The sequence below is a fragment of the Penicillium bovifimosum genome, assembly GCF_028826915.1.
Source record: "Penicillium bovifimosum strain IBT 22155 chromosome Unknown utg000005l_segment0_segment0, whole genome shotgun sequence".
In the NCBI taxonomy this organism is placed as follows: Eukaryota; Fungi; Ascomycota; class Eurotiomycetes; order Eurotiales; family Aspergillaceae; genus Penicillium; species Penicillium bovifimosum.
Genome location: NW_026622714.1, coordinates 1639907 through 1664997, shown reverse-complemented (window position 1 = coordinate 1664997; position 25091 = coordinate 1639907). Strand labels below are relative to the sequence as shown.

The following is a 25091-nucleotide window of genomic DNA, read 5'->3' as shown; positions in this document are numbered from 1 at the left end:
CAGAAAACACAGAAATACACCAATAGGCTCTGCGGACTGTTTGCATTACGGACTGTCTACAGTCTACTGTGTAGTGTACCAGAGACCCCAAGATCTTGCACCCGCAAATAAACATTCCAGAACCATGGTCGACAACTCGACCCCACAAGTTCAACCGAACCCGACCCCAAACGGGCCAAACCCAAATCCAACCATAGACCAAGAAGTCACAGAAACAACCGACGACCAACGACAAAAAGAAGCCCTGGCAGCTTTCACAGCAACACTCCTCTCAGTCGGCACAAATCTCGAAGCTCCGCTCCGCGACCGCGCAGCAAATATCCAATCCAACGCTGTCGCGCTGGAAAGACAAGAGGCAGAGCTAGCGGAGAATACGCAGCGGCTGGCGCGACAGAATCAACAGTGGGTCGGGCTTGCGGATGAGACGCGCGAGGGGTTGAAGGAGATTGGGGATGTGCAGAACTGGGCGGAGATGATTGAGCGTGATTTGCTGGCTTTGGAGGATATGATGGATGATGTTGAAGGGGGTCAGGGGGTTATGAAAGTGATGATGATCGGGAGCGGAGAGATGGGGAGACGGGGCTTGATGGGGATATCGAGGGTATCGACTCAAATGGACATGTTGATACTGATGCTGATGGGAAGAAGCCGGATCAGCCTGCCAAAGGTTGGTTGCGATGGTGAAGATGTTTATGTGGTTGTTTTATTTCAGGGTTTTGCTATATCACACACATATACACAGACAGGGTATCATTATGGACTATTCTTCGTCTTCTTCCACTTCATCTTCATCTTCTGCGCCTAAGTATTGTCTCCACGGATCGAGGCCTGCGCTTTCCTCATATTCGTTCCATTCTTCCCACTGACCTAGACTCATGAGGTGCCGCATGGTGGGTCGACCATGGGGACAATTCCATGGTTTGTCGATAGTGCCCATGTTCTGAACGACTCGCTCCATTTGACGGGCTGTCAAGGTTTTCCCGATCATAATACTCGAGCGACAAGCTCGCATAGCAAACATTTTGCGCACTTTGCTTGGCCGTGGCACTGACGATTCATTAGATGTTGAGATTGACTCCGACAGCAATACTATCAATTCCTCGAGATCGCGTACGCCGAACACCACTTCCTTGCTTAGCGGTAACGAGATTAACTGGCACCGACGACCGATAGGCTCGTCGCCGCTTTCGTCGATAGTGACAACGAACCCGTTTTTCTCGAGGGCGTCGCGATTCTCAAGGACAACCTCTTCTTCAACGGCAGTGAGATCAAGCCGCTGTGGGCGTACAAGGCGTTGGTTTTGCACGACGGTTTCAGCTTGCAGGCGCTCGAAATTGAACTTTTCATCGGAGGCATGTTGGTCAATGATGAAGAGCTCGTCGTGATCTTCCCCGGGACGGACAGCGATGATGAAGCCCAGATTGAACTGGCCGATGATACGCATTTGTGCGAAATCGCCCTTGCTAACTGTCAAGGAAAGTTTGTCCTCAGCGGTCTTCTCGCCAAAATCGGCGTCTTCCTCTTCCGCTTGCTTGGAACCCACTTGCAAGGTCTTTTGCAATGTTTTGAGTTGCGACTGAAGTCGTGAGATAGAACCGTCGGCTGTGCCGACAAGCTGGACTGTCGCATCGCGATGCGCAGCGCCCTTGTTCATCTTCTTTGCACGGTTCGAACTATTCTCCTGGGGAAGCACTGCGGTTTTCTCGGCTTCCTGGATCAGTTGTTGCACAGTGGCTTCCTCTTGTGCTTTCTTCTCGGCTTCGCGGAGTTCAATGTCTGCAGAATCCTCCTTTCCGTTTGCCCCAGACTCCGCAGATTCCGCTTGAGATATGCGTTGGGGAACAATACCTCCAGCGTCTGCGGCTAATGGAGAACCCGCGACTTCTTCTTGTTCGGCATCATCTGTGTTCACAGCTTCATTTGATGGGCCTTCTTCATTGCCTTCGACCTCATCTTCATCACCATCCTCTTCTTCAATCTCTTCTTCAATCTCTTCTTCAATCTCTTCTTCAATCTCTTCTTCAATCTCTTCTTCAATCTCTTCTTCAATCTCTTCTTCAATCTCTTCTTCAATCTCTTCTTCAATCTCTTCTTCAATCTCTTCTTCTTCACTATCAGAGATCTCTTCCGCTTCTTCATTATCTAGCTGCGACCCAGGCGCAGCAAATGTTTTCATGTGTTCTCCAAATATGTTCGGCCGGGACGGCGTGTGAATCCGCCTCTTCCGGCGAGGTGGCTCCCTCATCAGGGGCGGATCTTCGGGCACTCGTTTTCGTGGAATACCACTACCGACCATGGAAGTTATAGTTCGGTCACCGATGGTAATAGTGGCCAATTCAGCTGGTTCTCGGCGTGGACGCATTCTATTAAAAGCATTTTGGACGATGCTAGGGGTGGCGTTTGAATCCCCCCGAGGACGAGAGGGGGTCTCATCCATAGCAGATGGTTGAGATGATGGCTCGACAGGAGCGGGCTCGGGCTGGTCCTGGGTAGCTTCTGGAACCAAAAGGTCATTATCAGAAACATCGGCAGCAGGCATGTCTACCTCGCTTGCGGCCGGTGTCACTAACGAGGTATCTGTTGCAGCACGAGATGTTCTCAGGGAGCGAGCTGGTGATGGGGTGACTTGCGCCGGGCTCGTCAAGCCTCCTCGTGAGCTCGCGAAACGCTGGATTGTGCTTTGGCTTGGCTCCGGGGTCTCCACTGGGCTTTCTCTCGTCCGGGCTGGACTCGGACCCCCTATGTCACCACCTTCGGCCAGTTCCCGAGCAGTGACGAATCCTGGAAGCGACGCTAGGGCTTGCTGTTTGGGCAAAGGCTTGGATTTGACCGACGACTGAGGCACAGTCTGATCGGCATCTTCAAAGAGCTGTGTAAGAGAGACTTTGAGAGTTTCTATCATAGGCCCTGCATCATGGAGCAGAATCTGGCGCTTATCCGGTGAAACATTGACATCGTAAGCATTCGTATCCATCTGAAAGTCCGCAAAGATAAATGCCGACTGGGACACATTAAACGACTTGTAGACCTCGTTGAAGGCCTTCTGGATCTGCGGTAGGGCACATGGCCTCGTATTGACAAAGAACATTTGGCGATCCGGAGTCTGGCGTCCCTCGCCGAAGACAGGACGAGAGATATGGCCCCGAACCTGGATCTTACTGACTTGTTCGTCTCCAACACGTTTAGTGGCCGGCGATGGCTCAAATTCGAGCTCTAACTCAAGTGGTATCAATGCAGAAAGTGTCTTCGCGCCGTACACATTGGCAATGTTTTCCTTTGTGGTTTTATTTCCATTCGTAGAAAAGACGACCACATTGCGCGTTTTGCCAACGGTGTTCCGGACGCTGAACCGGACTCCTGTGCTAATGCAAGCATAAGCATGAAGCAGATTCAACACTTTCCCATATTCCCGCTTGATGTTCTTCTCCAACTCGCGTCGGCGCACTGGAAGCCGCTTGAAGATGCCCTCTACGGACGCGGTCGTTCCTTTCTGTCCAGCCACAATTTGTGTCTTTTGGAGTTTCCCAGATTGTTCAAATTCGAGGCGGTTTGCGCGAGGGACTTGCTTAGCTTGTGCGGTGACAATGTGGAAGTCCGACAATGCGCAGAGCGAGGATATCGCCTCGCCCCGGAAACCGAAGGTGTGTAGGCTCGAGAGGTCATCGTATGATGACAACTTGGAGGTATAGTGTTTCAAAGCTAGACAAGACAGAAGATTAGCTCGCCCGCAACGTAGCGAAAAGAGTTATGACAACTCACCGACATTCTCGTAGTTCTCCGGGGAGATCCCGCTGCCGTTGTCTTGAACCTCGATCAAGTCCAGTCCATTGTTCTTGAATCGGACCTCTGAAAACACCAGATCGTTAAGTCATGCCTATAATCCATGCTAGGGAGAGTATGCGCTCACCGACCGATGTTGCGCCCGCGTCTAGGCTGTTTTCGACAAGCTCTTTGGCGACGGAGCATAAGTCAACGATGACTTGACCAGATTGGATTTGGTGCACCTAATGGATTTGTTGGTCAATCGAAGGATTTACCCGAGGGCAACGGATATCGTACCGAACGAGCGTCGATGGCTTGTATGGTGGCCATCTTCCATGCTGTCTGCGGAGGACAAGTTAGCACGCGTCTCACTTAACGCGTACTTTGTGCCAAGACCGGTGGTGCCCGGGGGAGATGACAGCTCGACATCGAACATGAGAGGGCTAATTCTAGCGAAAGGAATTTTTTTAGATAATGTTTCGCAATACGGAAACTTCAGTATATTCATTTGCGCCCTTTGTTAACACTGCGGCTACGCATAACATCCAGTATAACGAAAACAGTAGCAACACTATCGCTTCAAACGCCCAAGTTCAACGTTGACAACACTAATAAACACCAAAGCGGTCTGGGAAAATGACAGGGGCGACTAGCGTCCACAGATAGATGGCGTAGCAGACCCAGGAGCTGACGATCTTCACCCAGCTAGCCCAGTAAGTGCGGCCCACCGGTGCAAAGTCATCCGTGGTCTCCAGTGTTAGACCCTGAACCAGCAAAGTGGCCACCCATGTTGTGGCGAGGAAGAAAATGATGTGGAAGAGGGAGTAGTTATACTGAGTGGAGCCGCGCTCATCGTCCTTAGCAGTCTCATACTCATCCTCGTCATCGCTGTCATCCAAAGCACTAGCAGGAAGACTGCCGCTCTCGACCGCGGCTCGCAGTGCTTCAGCACGCATCTCCCGACGGGTAGTTGGTTGCTGAGTTACCAGTCCATGCTCGTTGTCATCCATGCCCAGTTGGATGTAGTTATTACTGCCCTTTGATCCCAAAGCGATTCCTTGGGTGGCAGCGCGCGTAGTGGTGTATGCGATGGTCAGCATAGTGACGATTGCGCCAAGTACAACAGTGGCAGTCCGGGCTCCGCGAGATCGGATCAAGGGGTTGCAGTTGTTGTCATCCGGCTCCATAGAAACAGCGGACATGGTGAGGTAAGTGCAGTAGACGGTGACCATTGCAGCCTGAGCCAGACCCGCACGAGAGTTCGATTCTTGCACTGCAGGTTGAACAGACACAAAGGAAATGATCAAAAACACGACCAAGTTAATCTGTCACATGTCAGTTCGGCTCTGCATCACTGGGGAGAAGGATACATACTGTAATCGCAGCCTGGTTCATAGAGCAACCGCTGTTCGCGAAAAAGATGTACATCAGAATGGTCATGACGATGGATGCCAAGTACATGCCAAGGGTTGAGCCAATAAGCAGGCCCCGCCACACACGGGAGTCGCTGTCCTCAATCTTCTCCAGGCAGAGTTCGGCCCACGAGTGCGCAAGATCCACTAGAAGGATCAGACCCAAAAGTAGGAAGAGCATGGCGCAGAAGAAGGCGATATAGTTGCCGTAGACAAAGAAGAAGGGCTCGGGGATGAAGAATGACATGACGACAAAGCCAATCCAAAGGATGACTTTGGGACCCCAATATCCATTCTGAAGAGCAGCACGGGTATCTTTTGAGCTTTTGACGCCGAGTAGCAAAAGGGCAAAAATCAAGTGGAAGAGACCAAGGGCGAAGTTGATGCGATGGACCGCGACCCAGCCGTGACACTCCTTGCCGTCGCATCGGATCTCCATATAATCCAGTGTCAAATGTTGCAACTTCTTCAAAGCCCATGGCGTGAGCATAATCCAAGATATTATGGAATTAACCAGAAGGATTGTGGCGTATGCGATTCTCGTTGCCATACTATTGTTCCTGTTAGTCCGAGGTTCTCCGCACTAGGCAGTCGATCAAGGGTACCTGTTCTGAAACTTTCCGCAGGCACTGCAGACTGCAGAGCATGTCGCTGCTCCACAACATGATGCTGCGGCTGTCACGAGCTATAAAGGGGAGGATCGCGTTAGTGAACTGTAGATGAAGTGTGCCCGAATTGGAGGTGAGCGATAACATACTGTACCAACGCTCGGCACTGCCAGCAGCGGAATGGAAAGTAGAGCACCCATATCGGGAGTACAAGTATCAGTTTATCCACTGATCTGGATCTATGTTTAACACGATTGAACCAAGACCCAAAGTCGATGGGAGTGTGGAGAGAGGCAAGTGATCAGATTGAAGATCATCACCTGGGCACCACAGGCCGGCTCCGTCATTAATCACGTGCCCAATGGATAGCCTGTAAACCACGTGATCTGATCAAACATAAACATTCCGCCATCTACTTTATCATGGAAGTATAGTTATAGGTTGCTTTCTTTGTTACGTATGTTGTTCATCGGGTGTTCTATATGCTGCGTAAGTTGTGACCCCTTCATCTTCGGCGGGCTAGATAGAAAATATGCCGGAACAATATTGAAAAGACCCTTAGGAAGCGTAAATCATTGGAGTCTAGTGAAGTCAATAAGAATCGTAACTCGTGACATTTGCGGGCGAGCACAGAATAGGCTGAATAGCCCTGGATCAGGCACCACCTCTGGCCTAGCAGGAGGAAGTGACGTTTACTGTGGAGATATGGCCTTATCGTGTGGAGAAGGACAGAGTAGTAATGACGAGTTTCGATTCGTGCATTTCCGGAGGAATCCCGAGTTCAATCCTCTGGATAGTTATGCGATAATGCGTGGTTATCATAACACTATCATTGGATGTAACATTAGGACTGAGATGGTCAAATGCCCTGCAGCCCTACTTTGTTCCAGTCTCCTTCTGCTTCCAATGTTCTTCATATCTACGTAAACAACAATTCCTCTACATCAGTTGACGTGGAGCAGACTTTCTTGGCGTTTACTCAAACAGTTCTTCCGACCACGCGGCCTCCGGGGGTGATCACCTCCAGTCCGTCCTTACCTAAGTGTACTGGGCGCTCCTGAATCTTCCCCAGTCGGCCATCTTCCCTCTGTTCCTCGTAAGTAACACCATTCGCTCATTTCACAGTCTTCGTCACTCGTTTTGGGTCCGATGTTTCTCCCTGGATCGGCCTCACATTTGTCTACGGCCTAATCCACATCCGCCGGTAAACCACTTGGTCAGATCGCGCGCACAATATATCATTCATACAACCTTGGAACTCTCGAAGCGGCGACTGAAAAAATGTCCGGCTCTCTACATCGAACAGCACGGGTCATTTCCGTCATTGCGGGGACGCTGGTCGCCCTGTCATGCGGAACGAATGTGCGTGTTATCTCCGGCCGTATATCCTGATGCATGAGAATCAAAGTTAACTCCTTGACAGTATGCGTACTCTGCATGGGCGCCGCAATTCGCACAGCGTATGAAGCTCTCTTCGACCGAGAGCAACCTTATTGTAAGTTGTCCCGGTCACACAGGGAGGATCTGCGTTCTAACAAGCTCTAGGGTGTTGCGGGGAACTTGGGGATGTATGCCATGGGCATCCCAATGGGGTTATTGACTGATGCCCGTGGTCCACGACTTGTCGCACTGATCGGCTCGGTCTGTCTGGCCTTGGGGTACTTCCCCATCTATATGGGTACGTCTTGATATTGAATTCTATAGTTTGAGCAACTCTAATGTTCGCAGCATATGACAATGGCCGAGGATCAGTGCCGGTTGTCTTCTTGTGCATCTTCGCCTTTCTGACTGGCGTTGGTGGTTGCTCTGCTTTTGGCGGTGCCATCAAAACAGGTATGTTATGTGTTACACGAAACACTCTGCTGGATAGGTTTAACCCAATGACTACAGCGGCATCCAACTATCCCGATCACCGCGGTACGGCAACTGCTTTCCCGATGGCCGCCTTCGGATTGAGCGCGCTATTCTGGTCCAATGTGTCAACGCTCATTTTCAAGGATGATACCGGCCGATTCCTCTTGCTTCTGGCCCTCGGGACTTCAATTCTATGCTTCTCCTCAATTCCATTCCTTCGAATTCTCGCCAGCGCGCCGTACTCGTCCGTTTCGCACACCGCAGACGAGTCTATAACCCACGATCCCAACGACCTTCGACCCGTCCCAGAGGAATCAGATCTACCCGGCTCAAGCGCTTTCGAGTATGGACACCTCCCGCATGCACGATCGCACTCGGTTGCGTCAAACCCACAGAGCAGAGCGTTTGCAAATGACGACGAGAGGGCCGCCTTAGTATCCAAAAATGAACCCCCACGTCCCTCTTTCGATACACTCGACGACGACTTCCTGGAAGAAGTGGCCGTCGAAGCTCACCAAGTCGACATCAGAGGTGTGGCCATGCTTCGGAAAGTCGAGTTCTGGCAGCTCTTCCTAACCATGGCACTGCTGTCCGGTATCGGCTTGATGACCATCAACAACATCGGCAACAGCGTCAAAGCCCTGTGGCTATACTACGACGACAGTGCGACAGACGCATTTATTCAACACCGTCAGGTCATGCACGTCTCCATTCTTTCCTTCGGCAATTTCCTTGGTCGTCTGCTCAGCGGCATTGGCTCTGATCTGCTGGTTAAGAAGCTCGGAATGTCCCGCGTCTGGTGTCTGTTCTTGTCAGCGGTAGTCTTCACTCTGACTCAGCTGGCCGGCACTGCCATCTCGAACCCAAACAGCCTTGTTGTCGTCTCCGGTTTCACGGGAATCGCATATGGCTTCCTCTTTGGTGTCTTCCCTTCCCTAACCGCGCACACCTTTGGTATCGGCGGCCTGTCCCAGAACTGGGGTGTCATGACTCTGGCCCCGGTATTCAGTGGTAATGTTTTCAACCTGCTTTATGGTAACATCTATGACGCACACTCTGTTATTAGCCACGATGGTGACCGCGAGTGTCCCGATGGTCTGGGCTGCTACCGCTCGGCCTATTTCATGACTTTCATTTCGGGTTTGTTCGGTATTGGAGTCTGTCTGTGGAGCATTCTCCGAGAAAGGAGTATCGAGAGATCTATGAACACAAAATTGGTCCATCGGCTTGCATGAGGTTATATGATTGTTGCACTCATAGACATGCATAATATGGGGCAGTGTCACCTGCATGACAACCATGGGGAGATGAATTACTGTCATACGTGATCATTTACCTGGAGATTTCGGTGGTTTCTTACGACTGTGTAGAGTGCATTCATGATGGCTTTTATTTGGATGGTGCTCGCACTTGATTTTGTTTATAGACTTGATACTTTTCGTGTGACCATCTTTCTTTTCTTAATCCTCCCGACTTTCCTGCCGGCCTTGACTTGGTCAATTTCATTGTTGTATTACAAGACTGCTGTGTGATTCGTATGTCTTCTATCATAGTAGGCTTCAGTCAACCTTGTAAACATCCCTTTCATACTGCGTACCTACGTAGGCATATCATAATTATTTTAACCACCCTGTGCCCACCTCAGGGAGTCCTACTTTCTAGATCAAGATTTAAGATGTGATCATCATTGCTCTCGCCTAACATACACGTTGATATAGATACTGGCAACAAAAAAGGTCAGAACGATTGAATAACTCAATCGAAATGACACCATAAAACCTGCAGCTCCATCAAACGGGGCCTAAATCATCAATAAGACGCTGCCTTTCTCTATCAAGGCAGCAAAAATGCAAACAAGATCATCGCAAGCACCCACAGGCGCATCGAAAGAAAGGAATCACCCACTTCGCAGTTGCATCACCGACGGATCTTCCGAACACTTGTGATCTGGAAGAATAGAAGGACCGAAACAAATATTTGTATTAAAGCATAGTGGAAGAGTCCGAACAGCACACGGCAAGGAAAACAGATTAAACGAAGACGTTTCGCGAAACATCCAGACATAACTAAGGAAAAGAATTGAATATTGAAACCGTTCGGTAGTAGCCATTTTTTTTGAAAAGCTCGAGCCAGTGACGAAGGAGCCATGAAGGGTATCAAGAATATCAGAGATGGGACAAGGCCAGGAAGAGTAATCAAGCCAATAAGCTTGCACGACCGATGATGGGATAGGCAGGTCACAGGTGAGAAGCGGCCGAGAACTGCCAGCAAGGTAGGGCAGAATCTAAACGCTCTTGGGCGATTTAGCCTGCACTTCCTCACCAGTTTCCACAACATCCGATAGTCGGATCTTCTTTGCGAGCGGCTCGCCAGACTCGGCATCACCAGCACTGGAACCCAACTGACGCTCGAGTTCGCTGATACGACGCTTGAGATCCTCCTCCCGTCGCTGAGCATCCTCGAGAGAGCGTCGCAAACGGACCTCGGAATCTCGTACGATCATTTCAGAGCGACGCGCGCTGGCGTCACTCTGCTCGAGTTCGGTGACGCGACCACGGAAGAGCTCGTTCACGAACTCGAGCTCACTGACACGTGTCTTCAGAGATGTGTTCAGGGCCAAGAGGCTTTCGAATGTGTGTGGGGAGTCAAGTTGGCGGTCGACTGCCGAGGGGGAAGGTTGGCGCATCTGGCGGGAGGTGAGGCCGGAGGAGTTCATGCCGTCGCCGAGGGTGACGCTGTCAAACATATGCTGCGGCGCAATGTTCGAGTTGTGGCCGTGCATCGAGCCAAAGCCAGGTGTCTCGGTCCGGGAAACGGGGGAGTTGGAGCGATCCGAATGACCCGAGGACATTTTGCGCGACGGTCGACGATATCCATGCGAGCCGAGAGGAGGGGTCCCGGCCTCCGAGCGCGCTGGAATGCCATTGGCATCGACGGGGCCACCAGACTAGGTAAACACAATCTTGGTCAGCAGGTGCTCTTATCTATGATCTTGGGTAGGAGAGATGGAATTTGAAGGCAGGGACTGGAAGGAAAAATTTTCTGCGCGCAAACATACCTTGCGCTTGGGGCCCTGGCCGGTTTTCACGCGATTGCGACTCTTGATCACATCAGTTTTCAAGCTTATCGGACGAGGTCGGCCGTGCAATTTGAGGAACAGTCCACAGGCGTTGCAGAGAACTGAGCCGAGTTCGTCCCTGCGCCATAGAGGGGTAGTAGAGGTGCCGCAATTCTGGCAAACCGGCTGTAATTGAGTTCGCTTGTCGTCAGTCAATGTGGTCGCCATTATGAGATGTAGAAGTTAGAGAAAGGATGAGGATGATAAGATTGTGAGAGATTTGAGTCGATAAGGAAAGGGAAAAAGCGGGTGCACGGATCGAGTGGTGCCAAGACTTTCGATAACTCTCCAGAGATAAGATTTCCCATGACTCCGATAACGAGTTTCTTGATACAGCGCAAACATAAGAAGAAAGAAACAATCCACACTTACAGGTCCACTCCCTTGTCCTCCGGTCGTAGCTGCCGGTGACGATGTAGCGTATGTCATATTTGCTAGGCTCATACTTGCATCACTAGATGAACTGGAGATCAAATATTTGAATTAGCCGGTTGAAATATCTTATGAGAGGGGAGTGCTGGAGATTATCGCTCTCCAGTCTTGGGATTCTTGAACGGCAACGAATGAAGTATGTAAGATGACTCCCAAGGTGCCCAGATCGATTTACACCAGCAAATGATTTCCACCAGGTAGGATACGGGGTCTCAACGAACCGAAGATTAGAAGTTGGTGCTGATGCGACCGAGGCCAGAGCTGCCAATCCAGGAAGCGATGTGCTGACAGAAGAGGTTGGGTATCCGTCGTTCTCGCCTGAGCCGAATTTGGTCACACTTTTGATGTCCGGTAGCGTCGCGGAGAATTGTATGGATTCGTGAGACGTCTGACGCGCGGTAGGATTGTCGAACGGTATGCCGTATGTGAGCTCGCGGTCCTGCGCCGAAGCAGAGTTGAGAGTCGGGTCGATGGGCGACGCCCGATAGAGGGTGGAAGCCACCGTGGAGGGGAGGGTCAGGTGCCGAACTGAAATCCGATCGGAGATCGAATTGTAGGATGAGAAATAGGTATCAAGCGAATCGCGCGACGTGTAGCACTGATGATGATCGACTCGGGATGAGGGAGGTAATTGATCTATCTCAAGACAATTGCTCACTGCACTCGATTCGAGGTGAAGTTCCGAGTAATGGTGCTTGGAATCAGAGAGGCACGAGATAATTAGAGTTCCCAGGGATCTTCGATTCCGAGGAAGTCAATACAAATACAAAGAAGTAAATTTCAAATTAGAGACATAATGACCGCGGAGAGATGAGGGTAGGGGTGGAAAGAAGATGCAGAATTGAGAGAGGGACGATAAGACGCGCGATAATAACAATCGGGATAACGATTGCCCCAGTATCAGCCATCATTTAATTAGGCATGCCAGGGCGTCAGCGGTAGATATTTGACTTAAAAAGCCAGGAATGTATTCAATTAGTCTCCTTTGCTCTACTGTTCACTATATCTCTGGCTCTCTATCTACATCCAATCCGCGTGACCATCGGTCGAGTCTGCGATATCTGATTTGCCTATGGACGATCCGACTCCTAGGCCGGTGTTGTGCAGATCAAATTTCCTGCACCGGAGCGGATAATGGCCAGCGTGGCTGCTGTACTGTGTACATTGAATTTGTACCCATGCTGACCACATAACCAACTGAAGGTCTCATCGCCCGATTATCTTGCTTGTCAACCAAGAAATCCTACCTACGCAGTGGGTAAATGGGAATTGATCGAGCTGCTGGCCATAATGAGGGTCTCATTACAGTTGTGCACATGAAACTCGATGCATTAAGACCCCTTTGGATTTAGGGGTGGAGCCGGACTGTGGCGGTGCGTATCAGCATTACGAGGCCAGACCCGCCAACAACGGAGAATCTTACCGCATTATGCCCTTCACCGCGCTACCGCCTTTGTAAATTAACCGTAATCATACCCCGGTACGCCCCCTTGGGCGTTTGGACATAGGTGACACTTATTTCAACTGCCTTGACTCTGTCAACTCTCCATTCTATCCACCAGCGGTCTTTTCCTGCTATTCCCTTCTTACTGGGATGGATTAACATCCTCTGGTTTTCCTTTTGTCTTTTTGCAGTTCCTACTCTCTCTTTTTCCTGCTACTGGCTGCTTTGCCCAATCTCGTCTTCCATAGATCCAACCAGCATCTTTCACAATGCCCAAAAATCGCCCTGCTACTTCGGGATACGCCCGCCTTGCTCAGGCCGAAGAGGAGCAAGGATACCTTCACGATGACTCAGAAGACGACGATATCGCCATCTCGACCGTGTCTACCTCAGCTCCTCGATACGCACCCATCTCCTCCCGAGCCCAGATGCAGGCGTCCGGTCTCCACACACCATCCGGCCATCGGCGCAGGCACAGTGGCTTCCAACACCCTCGAGGGCGTCGGAATTCAGGGGTGGATATCAAGGCCATCAATGCACGTCTTGAAAAATGGGCGGACGAGATTGCCTCCAAATTCAAGATCAACCGCGTCAAGGGCAAGAGCTATGAGGAAGAAAAGTTGGAGATTTACCATTCTGTCTTCCAGGCACCCCCGGGAATTACTCCGGTGACCGCTGAAGCTCTTGAGTCCGATGAATTTGAAGGCCAGCAACGGCAGGCCCGCGCCGAGTACGAGGAAATCATAGAAAGCGTGCGTGTTGCAATTGAAATGGGCATACATCCTCGGATGATCTCACAAGGAAGCTCGGGCAGCTACTTTGCTCGAAACGCGGAGGGCAGAGTGGTCGGTGTTTTCAAGCCGAAGGACGAAGAGCCATACGCCTCACGCAACCCGAAATGGACGAAATGGATTCACCGCAACTTGTTTCCTTGTTTCTTTGGTCGCGCTTGCCTCATTCCCAACCTTTCCTACGTCTCGGAAGCCGCCGCATACGTTCTCGATGCCCGCCTGCGCACGAATCTCGTTCCCTATACTGGCATTGTGCGACTATCTTCGAAATCCTTCTTTTATGACTTTTGGGACCGCAGGAAGGCTCGGAAAGGGAAGAAAGTTCTTCCTCCGAAGGCTGGCAGTTTTCAAGTCTTCCTGAAGGGTTTCAAGGATGCCAACATCTTCCTCCGAGAGCACCCCTGGCCTGACCAGGCGAATACGGGATTCCGCGCTGAGGATGCTCCGAAACGCAAGAAACGCCCGTGGAATGAGGCCTGCCGGCCTTCCGGGGTGCACTCGGACGATGAGGATGACGAAGACCCTGGCTATGTGCCCTCACCATCCCGTTCGCAGGACGAAGGCGCTGAGCGCCGGTTCTACTGGACGGAAAATCTCAAGCAATCTTTCCGCGAGGAGTTGGAGAAGCTTGTGATTCTGGATTATATAATGCGAAATACCGACCGAGGTCTTGACAACTGGATGGTCAAGATTGACTGGGGAACAGAGCAAGTATCTATCGTGGCAGAGCCCCCCAAGAACACCGACCCACAGCCGAAACATGATGAGGATGAGCTTATGCCTCCACCTCGGCCTGTTTCCGTGAACTCGAATGGAACACCCAAGCCCGCCTCACATCCATATAGGCGGCATGAGACGATGATGGCTGTCAGCCGTACTGGAACACCACTCGCCTCTTCGGAGCAGTCAGCATCGGTTCAGCTCGGTGCTATCGACAACAGTTTGTCTTGGCCATGGAAACACCCGGACGCCGTAAGTTTGCTGGCTTTCCAAAATTGCGACGTTTCTGTACTAACACTTTGTAGTGGCGTAGCTTCCCTTTCGGTTGGCTTTTCCTACCGGTCTCCCTGATCGGTCAACCATTTTCGCAGAAAACCCGCGACCATTTCCTTCCTTTGCTTACATCCACTGCCTGGTGGAGTGGGACACAAATGGCGCTGCGTGGCGTTTTTTCCCAAGATGATGACTTCAAGGAGAGCATGTTTGCTCGACAAATCGCTGTCATGAAAGGTCAGGCCTGGAACGTGGTGGAAACATTGAAACATGCGGATCACGGTCCACTTGAACTGACTCGAAGGACGCGAGTTTGTGTGTGGGATGATTTGGTTGATGTCCCCGTCGCTATTCCGATGCGCCCACCTTCCATGGATAGACAAAGAAACCAATCTATGAATTACGACCCTCATGAAGAAGAGATGGATATCGGTACATCTTCCGAGCCGATGCCTGAGCATGACTTATTGGGATTGAATACGCCAGGCGATTTGCCTAATCCGAACCGGTTCGAACTCACCCGTGGTCGAGCTGATGCTGACAGCGAAGGTGCTGATGGTTCTATTGTTAGCGCTGCAACCCTAAACGACCTTGATCGCCGGAATGCAGATAGTGCCGGAGAGTGGGCTTCCCTTCCTTCCCATCAGCACAAGCATCGCAAAAACGGCGGTTCGATGTCTTCGCGTCTTCCTCGCGTCAACACTTTTGGCAGCGATGATATTGAGGGAGATCTTGGCTACGCAGTTGCGGAGGGCATGGAAGGCAACCAGCGCAAGGTGATTGTTGAGCGCCTGGAAGCTGTCAAGAGCAAAAATCCCGTTTTCACCTGGTGCTAAGCTGCAATCATGCTCTTGTACCACCCTTTTTTCCACTTCACATTCTTGCATTATTTACTCTTTTTTCCCTCGTTTAATTTGAGGCCATATTCTGCCTTGTTGTCTTATCCGCTGGGTATTGGTTCTCGGTACTCATTCGAGATTTCGGCTGTGCTACTTTTACTGTGATATTTCACACGAGTCCTATTCTGGACATGCTCATGATTTGGGGGATTTTCCGAGTTGTATATAGACCTTCTCTGGCTGTTGGGGTTGCCTTGGGCTGTGGCGCATTGATTGAGCGATCTGCCTCATGTAGCATATTGACGAGACTTAATACTATGATACCTTCATCGTCTGTTCCAAGTGAAATGAATGTGTAGGTTACAGTAGGGGCATGTGACTTCGAAGTGTCACGCCGCTCACGCGCGAGATTTTGATTCAAGCTAGATCTACGCCATGTCATGTGCCTAGAGCGATCAATCAGTCTTTAGGTCCTTGGATGTACACCCGGCACTCAGCCTACTTACCTGTTATCCCATAGGCCGTAAAGAACTCCACTGCCGTTCGCTTGATCGACCATATGCATGGCATTGTATTTGGAGTGAAACACGGCCTTGGCCATCGCAAACAATCCAATGCGGTTATACGTAGTCCATAGAACCGGCGATCTAGCATCTGTATGATGGTAATTAGCCGAAATAGCCTAGGTACCTACTGGCCTCACCTGACAAACCTATCTATGGGGAAAAAATGAGTGGGCACCTCAGCCCGACAGCCCAGGCTGTAGCCCGGTACTTGGGTAGGTACCTACGAAGGGCCAGAGGCTCACGGGAGCGCCACAATATATACATTCCTGGATTCGGGATCGACGGCGGGGATATATATGGATTCGAGTCACGAGACTGGCCACTCTATTTGTAAGGATCCTCTCCTCCTAACTATCTTATAACTAGGTCCTGTCCCGTCGCTTGTTCTACTTAACAATTATACTGCTTCCTGTCCCACGGGGCCATCAGTCCACCGAATCCCTCTCATTAGTTACTGAGGTTGGGTTATCAGACCGATAAGGCTTTATCCTTATCAGCGGGTTTCTCCGAGGCACCGACTCCAGCCTGGAAATCACCTCGTCATTCCAAGTTACCAACAGCGCGGCTGTTGAACGGACAGACTCACGACTCGAGCACGAAAGTCGCGCACAAACACGCGTCGAGGAATAAACGATCGACTTCGAAAACCTCGCCCTTGCCCGATACAACCACTGCGCATGACCTGAAACTGATCACGTTTCCCTTGACTAGGCAAACCAGAAGGCGCCACCTGGATTGCGACCAGGAAATAGACGGGATACCAGTCTGGCATATGTGAGCCAAAGATAGAGAAGCCTTTCCCGCGCCGTGCGTGTCATGCAAGTTTGTCATTTTCAATGACGCCGGAGGTTTCGCGATTCTCGCGTCTGGAAGACGCACTTTTCGTTGGCCAGAACATTTGTCTATGCACTTTCCGTCGACGATAATTTGTTTGTGTCCGCGTGACGCTGAGGCTCTAAATTCTTGATCTTGTTTGATTCAAATCGCGAGCAAGCCCTTAGACGACTCAGGGGAAAGATCAACCGTGACTTGCGATTACCTCTCGTTCCTTCCTACAACTATCTGACCCCACGGCGAATACTTCGGACATCCGATATAAAGCTCAGAACTCAGTATTTTTATCCCCAAATTGTGTTCCATTTCGCGACGAGTGAACCAAATCAAAAGCTCTCGCTCCTCATCAACCAACCCCAATCACTTTGCTTTCACAACATCGCTGCTTCACGGTAAATTCGCGCAAAGCTGATCCCGGACATCTCGCCGGCAGGTGGGACATCATGGCCTCCCACGCTGCGATGCTTCTGGATCCCAAGGGATCCAAAAGGCAAGCCCAGAGAAATGGTAATTCTTCCACTTTCTTTCCCCCAGCGAATGATATCTCTCCCATGGACCCCGTCCACGAATACCCCATGCGGCTCGATCTTTCCGAATTCCCAGGCTCACTTCCGGAAGGCACAGGAAAACAGCGAGCCAATGGATCGTCTCCTGCTTCTCCCATGGCACCCCCAGGCACTGCAACTGCCATACGCCTTCATCAACCAACCGTTCCAATGTTCTCAGATCCCTCAGGCATCTCGACTTCGGCTGAGAAGTCAGAACCCGACTTGACGGTACAGTTTGCCACCACGCATGATGAAGGTAGTGAAAGCGATACCAAACGAAGCCATCGCGAAATCAGCGACGACGAAGGCGCCATCCGCCGCCCCAATCTGATCGAAGATGTCTATGGCGTCGAAAAGCGGAAGCATCAACCGGCAAAGAAAATGAAAACAGGGCATGATTTGGAAGAGCAGCCGAACATGACAAAAGCACCGGTCTCGATTTCTGATAATAGCGGATTGGGGAAGTGGATGAAAGAAGACGAGGGGAAAACAGCCCCAATTCCCACTGCACCCGCCGTAGTCGATCTAACAGCAGGTACGAGCCGTCTTGTTTCTCCCGTTTCCAATGATATCGCTCGAGACTTTCTAATGCTTTCCCAGACCTTGCGAACACACCCAAGGAAGATGACGAAATCCAATGCACCGGCTCAGCAGATCTCCGCGAACAGCGTGTTTGCTTCGGCAGGGTTGAAGGCGCAATGATTACTGCGCATTTAGTCCCCAGACCGGGGGCCTGCATCTCCAACGACTTCACATGCGTTTGGCCATCCATCAAAATAGACGTGCGCCGTGAGCCTACGAAAGGCAAATTTATCATTGACGTTAGAGACCCCCACGGCCAAGTCTTTGGCACAGTTGACTCTAGAACGGCACAAGGGCTATGTCCAATCCTAGACTCACCAGCAACCCCCATGGATTTGACTGGCCTATTGGAGACCCGGAGAGCATCACCAAATGAAGAAATCTGGGGTCCCACGTCCGCGGTATGGCGTGTGAGCCTCAACCTTTACGGCCTACGGAAGCACGCAGAGGTCATTGGCAGATTCCTCTCTCAACGCAATATCTGGCTAGGAAATCCAAACATTGTGGACAAAGGCGTGGCAGTTTTCAATCCACACGCAGAGGTTCGACGCCAGCTTGCCGCAGCCGCCACACCCGCGCGCGCAGATTCGCACTATCGTTACGAAGTTCGAACTGCCGAAGAGGCCAACGATGCAGTCAAGAAGATGTTTGACCAGCTCACCACCGCTGACATCCCAATGATGGAGCCGTCTCATCATATCACTACGCCTCTGCTCCCTCATCAGAAACAAGCCCTTTGGTTTATGACAGAGAAGGAGAAGCCGCGCAAATTTGGCCGGAAGGAAGCGGACAACAATTCCTTGTGGCGAATGGTTCCTGCAGCCAACGGGAGGATAAAGTACCGTGAGATCATCAGTGGAATGACTTTGGACGAGAAACCTGAGGAGGCCCTGGGTGGCCTGTTAGCCGACATGATGGGCCTTGGCAAGACTTTGAGCATCCTTTCGTTGATCACGGCCTCACTTCCATTGGCTGATCAATGGTCACAGATGGCTCCTGATGCTACCCTTGCCCGTCATGTCCCAGGAATTCGCAACACGCGGACAACGCTCCTAGTCGTTCCATTGAGTGCAGTGAGCAACTGGGTTTCACAGATAACAGATCATCTCAAGCCAGGCTCGGTTACCTATTACATCTTCCATGGCCCAAATCGCACATCTGATTTCAAGCAACTTTCCGAATTTGATATCCTCATTACCACCTACAGCACCGTTCTCAGCGAAATCGCGGGGCGTGGGGCCAAGAGTGGGAAAATCAGCCCTTTGACGAAAATGAACATGTTCCGGATTGTTCTTGATGAAGCTCACGTCATCCGAGAGCAGAATGCGGCACAGACCAGGGCAATCCTCAGTCTTCACGCTGAACGTCGGTGGTCGGTTACTGGAACTCCGATCCAGAATCGCATGGAAGACCTTCTGTCTGTGACTAGATTCCTGCGCATCGCTCCTTACGACCAACGAAACCATTTCTCACGTGTAACTGGCTCGGTCAAAACCGCGGACCCCGCTGGCCTCACCCAGCTGCGAGTTCTGGTGGATTCATTCACGTTGCGCAGAGTCAAGGACAAAATCAACTTGCCGCCTAGAGAAGACAGGATCATCGTACTTGACTTCAGTGAAAAGGAAAAGCAAGTACATGACTTCTTCCGCGCCGAGTCGAATGTCATGATGAATGTCATTGCTGGGGAGCATAGGCAAAAGATGAGTGGCCGGATGTATCACCATGTTTTGAAGGCCATGATGATCCTTCGCCAAGTCAGTGCACATGGAAAAGAGCTCCTCGACCTTGCGGACCGGGAGAGAATCAAAGGATTGTCTGTCCACGACGCGATTGACCTGGAGGAAGGCGAACCCGATGACACGCCTGCTGTTATAGACAAAAAGGCGTATGAAATGTTCAGCCTCATGCAGCAGAACTCAGTTCCCCGCTGTGGCAATTGTGGCAGAGAACTTGATGAACCTCTGAATGCGGCTGGCAACGTCGCGCGTGATTCTCCGATGGCCATCTTCCTGCCATGTTATGACGTCTTCTGCCCCGAATGCTTCTCTCACTGCAAACCTGACAGTGCAAGTCCCGAGACCGTCATAAGCTGCCCCCGGTGCGAGGCCCAGGTCCCCTTTAGATTCTCAACCATCAGTCCTGCTGGATTTGAGGAATACGAGACTCAGAAAGAAAATGATCGACAGACCCGCATGAAAGGCAAGAAATTCGGCGATTACGAAGGACCGCATACCAAAACCAAAGCACTGATCCACCATCTCAAGGAAAGTGTTGAGGCTAGCGAGAAGCTGGAAGGCGAGTCGCCCATCAAAAGCGTTGTGTTCTCTGCATGGACCTCGCACCTGGATCTTATTGAGATCGCCTTGAAGGACAATGGGCTCGATGGGTTCACCCGGCTTGATGGTACCATGACACTCGCCGCACGCAGCAGGGCGCTTGATGAATTCGCCAAGAACGATAATATCAAAGTTCTTCTGGCAACCATTGGAGCCGGCGGTGTGGGTCTGAACCTGACCTCTGCTTCGCGAGTGTTCATCATGGAGCCCCAATACAATCCAGCTGCCGTGGCCCAGGCTGTTGACCGTGTTCATCGTCTTGGTCAGACCCGCGACGTGCAGATCTTCCAATTCATCATGAAGAATAGCATTGAGGAGAAGATCCTGGAACTCGCTAAGAAGAAGCAAGAGATGGCAGACACGAGCTTGAATCGTGGAAAGCCAGATAAGGCCAAGCAGGAGGCTCGCATGCGTGAATTGCGCACTCTCTTCGCATAAAGGCGTTGACCTTTCTTGCGAATTGCCTTTGCGCATATGATGACTTTTTTCTATCTATTTCCAGCCTCCGTTGGAGTCTTCGGTTCCCCGACGGCAGAGGCTGGCTGGGTTTGTTTCATGATACCCCGGAGAATGGGAAGGCGTTCGTTTCAAGGGTTTATCAATCTTCTGGGTGTTCCAATTCTCTTTCATCTTTTCTTCTTTGCCTCTTCTGTAACACAGTCCGACAACCCCTGAGGTGGGTTTGCTTGCTCAAACCATAGACATGCATTTATTTTCTCTTTGGACTATTCACGTTGTTCAAACACATTGACTTGTGCACTATGTACCTAATATTTCTTGGAGACACAATGAAGCATGCATTAATGTCATACATACTCATGTTTATGGAAATATGCGTCTCTGGTACACCTGTTGAGTCCAGGGTAATCAGCGGAACCTCCCTTTCCTGCCGGAGGCCGAGAAAGCCTCGAGTTCCAGAGCAGCTTAAGCAAGCCTATAAGAATGAAAAAGAGTCATCGTGCTGTATTCATAAGTGCTCATCCTATGCAATTGGTATAAAAAAGAAAAAGCACCATCCCATAACGCCAGTGGACCAAAATGATCCAGAATCGGAAACCCAACGCTCTCACCAAGACTACCCCATATGACTCCCAAATTGCAAATATCATTATTTCCCAGGTCCACACAGAATCACTGTTTCGCATAATGATCCCCATGAATCCCCACCGCCACAGCACCAAGAACACCCTCCAACCTCCCCCTCAACTTCTTCAACTCCCTAACCTTCGCAGCGCGCCTCATCTCCACATCCCTAAGCTCCTTCTCCAACTCCCGAATCCTCGCTTCCTGCTCAGCCTCCGAAGCCCTAACCCCTGGAAGCACAGAGATAAGATACTCGATCTGCTGTTCCTTGATAATGAGATCCCGCGCAAGCTCACGCTGCCGACTAGCAAATGTGCGCGGCGAGTCCGGCGCCGGAGGAAGATTCGGATCCCCACCCTCTGCTGCTGCTGCTACCGGTGCAGCTCCGGGTTGTTGGGGCGGTGCGTGCGGGGGTGATGCGTTTCCTGCTGCGGCGGCTGCGCCGCCGACTCGGTTTGCGACGGCGGCTGGGACGGGTGGTGCGGTGGTGTTCTTGGGCATTTTTGCTAGGGCTGGTGCTGCGTTGGGGACGTTTGGGGGTATTGTTGGGGCATTGTCGTGGTATGTTGTGAGATAGCCTAGTGTTGCGTAGAATTGGGTTGCGAGCTGTTTTGGCCGGATGGTGAGTAGGGTTTTCGACGGTAGGTGTTGTATGTGGGGGGGGGGGGAACTTACCTGATCCAGACAGGTCTGGAGCTGTGTGAGAATGTCGGCCATCGTAGTGACTCGAGGATATAGCGGAGAGCGCAGGGAGTGGACAAGAGTCGGGGAAAGTAGAAGGTCCGATCGAGTGAAGGAAGTGGAGTGGATTGCGGGAGTGAAGCTCGAATGCGGTGAGATATGCTTTTCATCTTTCACATTACCCAATGTGCCTATTGAGACTACACCATGGCCTTGCTGCCAGATATTCCTTTAAATCTAGAGCACATTTCCATCGCTACTTTTCCAGCTCTCGCGTCTATAATGAGCTGACACCCTTCACCCGCCGACTCTTCAAACTCCCCTCGCCCCCATCACCACCCTCCCAACAACACAATGACCTAACTACGTTTCTCTCCTACGCGGAGCATGAATCCCTTCCAGTGACAAGCACAGTACACGTTGGAACACATTACGAGTATACAGTCCTACAGACCCTACGTCGCTACGCGCTCAACCTTAACCGCATCGGCGGACGCGACGACGCCGGCATCGACCTCGTCGGCACATGGCACCTCCCCGAGCGCGAGCGGGAGCGCGCACTCCGCGTGCTGGTACAATGCAAGTCTCTCAAGGCTAAGCTGGGCCCTAATATTGTCCGCGAGCTAGAGGGAACCTTCAATCAGGCACCTGTTGGATGGCGTACGGACCAGACAGTTGGTGTTCTGGTGAGTCCGCGCGAGGCGACTAAGGGTGTTCGTGATGCATTGGCTCGCAGCGCGTATCCGTTGTTCTGGATGTTGATTGAGCGCGATGGGACTTTGAAGCAGGCACTTTGGAATGCTCGTGCGGAAGAGCTTGGACTTGGGCCTCTACGTGTGGAAACGCGATATACTACCTCCACTGAGGATGCTGAGTCTGGATCGGTTTCGAAGGAGGTTGTGTTGACTTGGGATGGGTCTGATATTCCTGACATGGATCAGGTAGAGCAGAGTCTCACGGAGTTTGCAGAGAAATGGGTCGCTTCATGGGGTCTTGACCTGACGGAACCTCAGAAGGGGGAGCTGCTAGATGCTGCGGAAAGGGTGCTACCGCACGATATTTCTGCTCAGCTGGTTGAAAGTGCAATACCAGATGCAGACCGGACGAGGGTCTTGCAGGCTCTACAGGAGCGTCTACAACAACAGCCGGCGTTCGAGTGAACGCCCTCAGCAGGTGCTATACTCAAAAGGCACTCGGCTCATGTATATTAAGAAAATTGTACGATTCATGTCAAAAATAATCCAAGGGTATAGAAACACCAACAACTGAAAGACAAGGCCTTCAGCCTCCCAAAACGCCAGAGAGTACAGACTCCCGCTTAACCGTTCCTCATGATAATCATCCCTGCATCGTCGACCAAAAGTAGTTTGCGTAGAAGAAACGGGAGAATTTCGGGTCGATGTTGACAACATGAACATCCCCCTTGCGGCTGTTCCGAATGACCGCACGGTTGAAATTGCCCGCCTCATCTGGTTCGATATCAACACCAAGAGAACGGTAGATCTTAAGACGCAGACTGAATATATTCGTTAGCAGGGGGAAATCATTCCAATCCGGTGGGTTAGGGACACGCACATTGTCGCATCATCAGCTTCACGCTCACGCCGCGTCATTTCATCGCCCTCAAGACCCTGCGACTCCAAGTCGGCCAGACGCTCCTTGAGCATTTCCAGTTCGCTTTCCAGACGCTCGCTTTCAATCTCGAGTTCCGATGCAGCCTTGGCGATGCGGAACTTCTTAGTGTCTAATTCCACAATCTCTGCCGCGTGTTTGCCCGAGTCGTGCAGCGCCACGGCTTCCTCGTGCTGTGTAGATAAGGAGTTCAGATGACGTGAGAGTTTGCGCATTGAAGCCTCGGCCTCGCGGATGCGCATATCGCGCGCCTGCTGAAGGGCAGCGAGCGAGTCATTGATGCGTGTTACGGCTTGTTTATCGGGGTGGATGTTGAAGTTGCCGATCGTGTGGTGGATGAGCTGAGATTGTCAGTAAACTCATGTGTCCAGAAGCCAAAATAATACCAAAATCAACACGTACAGTTCCGGGATCCTCGTCGAGCAACATTGTGTCTGTTGGTCGCAAAGAGGTGGAAAGTCGGTTGTTTGGGGTTTGTTGCGGCAGCAACCGCCACAGCACCGCCACATGTGTTGCTCCTCCGCAAAGTGACGTTGCCCGCTTGTGATTTCTCCGTCCGCCTCGGTCTTCTTGTTTTCGACTCATCGTGACCACTCTCATCCCTCGAACAGACTCTTGTCGCAACATTATTTCTTCAATAAAAACCACTCTAGCGAAGATTTATAAATTCATATCTCGCCATGTCCAACCTTCCATGTAGGTGACTTGATCCGACTGCTACCTGCTGCCTACTGACCCGCTTTACTATTACAGATGCCGCCGATGCGGAAAGGTTCGTTCTAAAATTATCTTGCAGAAAGAGAAGAAGATCACTGGAACAAAGAAACTAATCACTGCCGCCATAGCCCTTTGAAACCCGCCGAACTACAGGTCCTCAGAGCACAATACGAGAAAGAGGGCGACTACGTCGGAATCCAGACAAAGTTCAACTACGCATGGGTATGGGTCTCCCCAGTCTGAATCGAATTCCGGCGGTGCCAGCGCTAACCTGGGGGTGTGCAAACTACAGGGTCTGATCAAATCCAACGCCCGATCCGAGCAGCAAGAGGGTGTCCGCCTTCTATCAGAAATCTTCCGAGGAGCACCAGAGCGACGACGCGAGTGTCTTTACTACCTAGCCCTTGGCAACTTCAAGCTTGGCAATTACGGCGAGGCCCGCCGGTACAACGACCTGCTTCTCGAGAAGGAGCCCGGAAACCTGCAGGCTGCCAGCCTTGGGTCACTTATTGATGATAAGGTCGCGAAGGAGGGCCTCGTGGGTGTTGCTATTGTCGGTGGCTTGGCCGTCGTCGCTGGTGTGATCGGTAGCCTGGTGGTGAAGGGAGCTAGAAGACGCTAGATACCCTTGGGCCTTCTGGTATTAACATGATGACGGCCGAAAGTGGTGTCTTCGTGTCTGGTGTATGACCAGCTGTGTATATTCTCCGTGGTGGGATCTGATTAATCGGCCATTTTGCGAATTTTCTTTTGTTGTTGGAGCATCCGAGGGCGTTTTTGTCTCTACTCACTCTCCAAAGCCACCGATAGGGTGGCATCGCTACATATCAAATCGTTCATGACGCTAGTTCAATTCATG

The 25091-nt window shown here is 51.3% G+C and overlaps 11 protein-coding genes across 11 annotated transcripts; 6 read left to right on the top strand and 5 right to left on the bottom strand.

Annotated features, from left to right (window-relative positions):
• Window positions 1-124: 124 nt before the first annotated feature.
• On the top strand, window positions 125-684 carry N7515_005806 (uncharacterized protein; the record flags this gene model as incomplete). The annotated part of the gene is made up of 2 exons (XM_056666550.1): window positions 125-535; window positions 658-684. The coding sequence occupies 2 exons, from the start codon at window positions 125-127 to the stop codon at window positions 682-684; spliced, it is 438 nt and encodes a 145-aa protein (XP_056520146.1).
• Window positions 685-760: 76 nt separating this feature from the next.
• Window positions 761-4092, bottom strand: N7515_005805 (ATP-binding mismatch repair protein PMS1; the record flags this gene model as incomplete). Its single annotated transcript, XM_056666549.1, has 3 exons — window positions 761-3699; window positions 3760-3846; window positions 4038-4092. 3 exons carry the CDS (start codon window positions 4090-4092, stop codon window positions 761-763), a joined length of 3081 nt encoding a protein of 1026 aa, XP_056520145.1.
• A 278-nt stretch (window positions 4093-4370) lies between these two features.
• On the bottom strand, window positions 4371-5724 carry N7515_005804 (serine incorporator domain-containing protein; the record flags this gene model as incomplete). Its single annotated transcript, XM_056666548.1, has 2 exons — window positions 4371-5087; window positions 5137-5724. 2 exons carry the CDS (start codon window positions 5722-5724, stop codon window positions 4371-4373), a joined length of 1305 nt encoding a protein of 434 aa, XP_056520144.1.
• Window positions 5725-7063: 1339 nt separating this feature from the next.
• Window positions 7064-8871, top strand: N7515_005803 (uncharacterized protein; the record flags this gene model as incomplete). The annotated part of the gene is made up of 5 exons (XM_056666547.1): window positions 7064-7144; window positions 7206-7277; window positions 7328-7460; window positions 7511-7615; window positions 7673-8871. 5 exons carry the CDS (start codon window positions 7064-7066, stop codon window positions 8869-8871), a joined length of 1590 nt encoding a protein of 529 aa, XP_056520143.1.
• A 1049-nt stretch (window positions 8872-9920) lies between these two features.
• N7515_005802 (putative GATA transcription factor (AreB)) lies at window positions 9921-10922 on the bottom strand (the record flags this gene model as incomplete). Its single annotated transcript, XM_056666546.1, has 2 exons — window positions 9921-10583; window positions 10695-10922. The coding sequence occupies 2 exons, from the start codon at window positions 10920-10922 to the stop codon at window positions 9921-9923; spliced, it is 891 nt and encodes a 296-aa protein (XP_056520142.1).
• A 1977-nt stretch (window positions 10923-12899) lies between these two features.
• On the top strand, window positions 12900-15250 carry N7515_005801 (1-phosphatidylinositol 4-kinase LSB6; the record flags this gene model as incomplete). The annotated part of the gene is made up of 2 exons (XM_056666545.1): window positions 12900-14393; window positions 14447-15250. 2 exons carry the CDS (start codon window positions 12900-12902, stop codon window positions 15248-15250), a joined length of 2298 nt encoding a protein of 765 aa, XP_056520141.1.
• Window positions 15251-17096: 1846 nt separating this feature from the next.
• N7515_005800 (DEAD/DEAH box helicase) lies at window positions 17097-20557 on the top strand (the record flags this gene model as incomplete). The annotated part of the gene is made up of 2 exons (XM_056666544.1): window positions 17097-17736; window positions 17802-20557. The coding sequence occupies 2 exons, from the start codon at window positions 17097-17099 to the stop codon at window positions 20555-20557; spliced, it is 3396 nt and encodes a 1131-aa protein (XP_056520140.1).
• Window positions 20558-21250: 693 nt separating this feature from the next.
• Window positions 21251-21919, bottom strand: N7515_005799 (med21 domain-containing protein; the record flags this gene model as incomplete). The annotated part of the gene is made up of 2 exons (XM_056666543.1): window positions 21251-21808; window positions 21878-21919. The coding sequence occupies 2 exons, from the start codon at window positions 21917-21919 to the stop codon at window positions 21251-21253; spliced, it is 600 nt and encodes a 199-aa protein (XP_056520139.1).
• Window positions 21920-22068: 149 nt separating this feature from the next.
• On the top strand, window positions 22069-23043 carry N7515_005798 (uncharacterized protein; the record flags this gene model as incomplete). The annotated part of the gene is made up of 1 exon (XM_056666542.1): window positions 22069-23043. One exon carries the CDS (start codon window positions 22069-22071, stop codon window positions 23041-23043), a length of 975 nt encoding a protein of 324 aa, XP_056520138.1.
• Window positions 23044-23221: 178 nt separating this feature from the next.
• On the bottom strand, window positions 23222-23944 carry N7515_005797 (kinetochore Spc24 family protein; the record flags this gene model as incomplete). The annotated part of the gene is made up of 3 exons (XM_056666541.1): window positions 23222-23399; window positions 23459-23856; window positions 23918-23944. 3 exons carry the CDS (start codon window positions 23942-23944, stop codon window positions 23222-23224), a joined length of 603 nt encoding a protein of 200 aa, XP_056520137.1.
• Window positions 23945-24195: 251 nt separating this feature from the next.
• On the top strand, window positions 24196-24854 carry N7515_005796 (mitochondrial fission 1 protein; the record flags this gene model as incomplete). Its single annotated transcript, XM_056666540.1, has 4 exons — window positions 24196-24211; window positions 24269-24287; window positions 24361-24454; window positions 24525-24854. The coding sequence occupies 4 exons, from the start codon at window positions 24196-24198 to the stop codon at window positions 24852-24854; spliced, it is 459 nt and encodes a 152-aa protein (XP_056520136.1).
• Window positions 24855-25091: the final 237 nt, after the last annotated feature.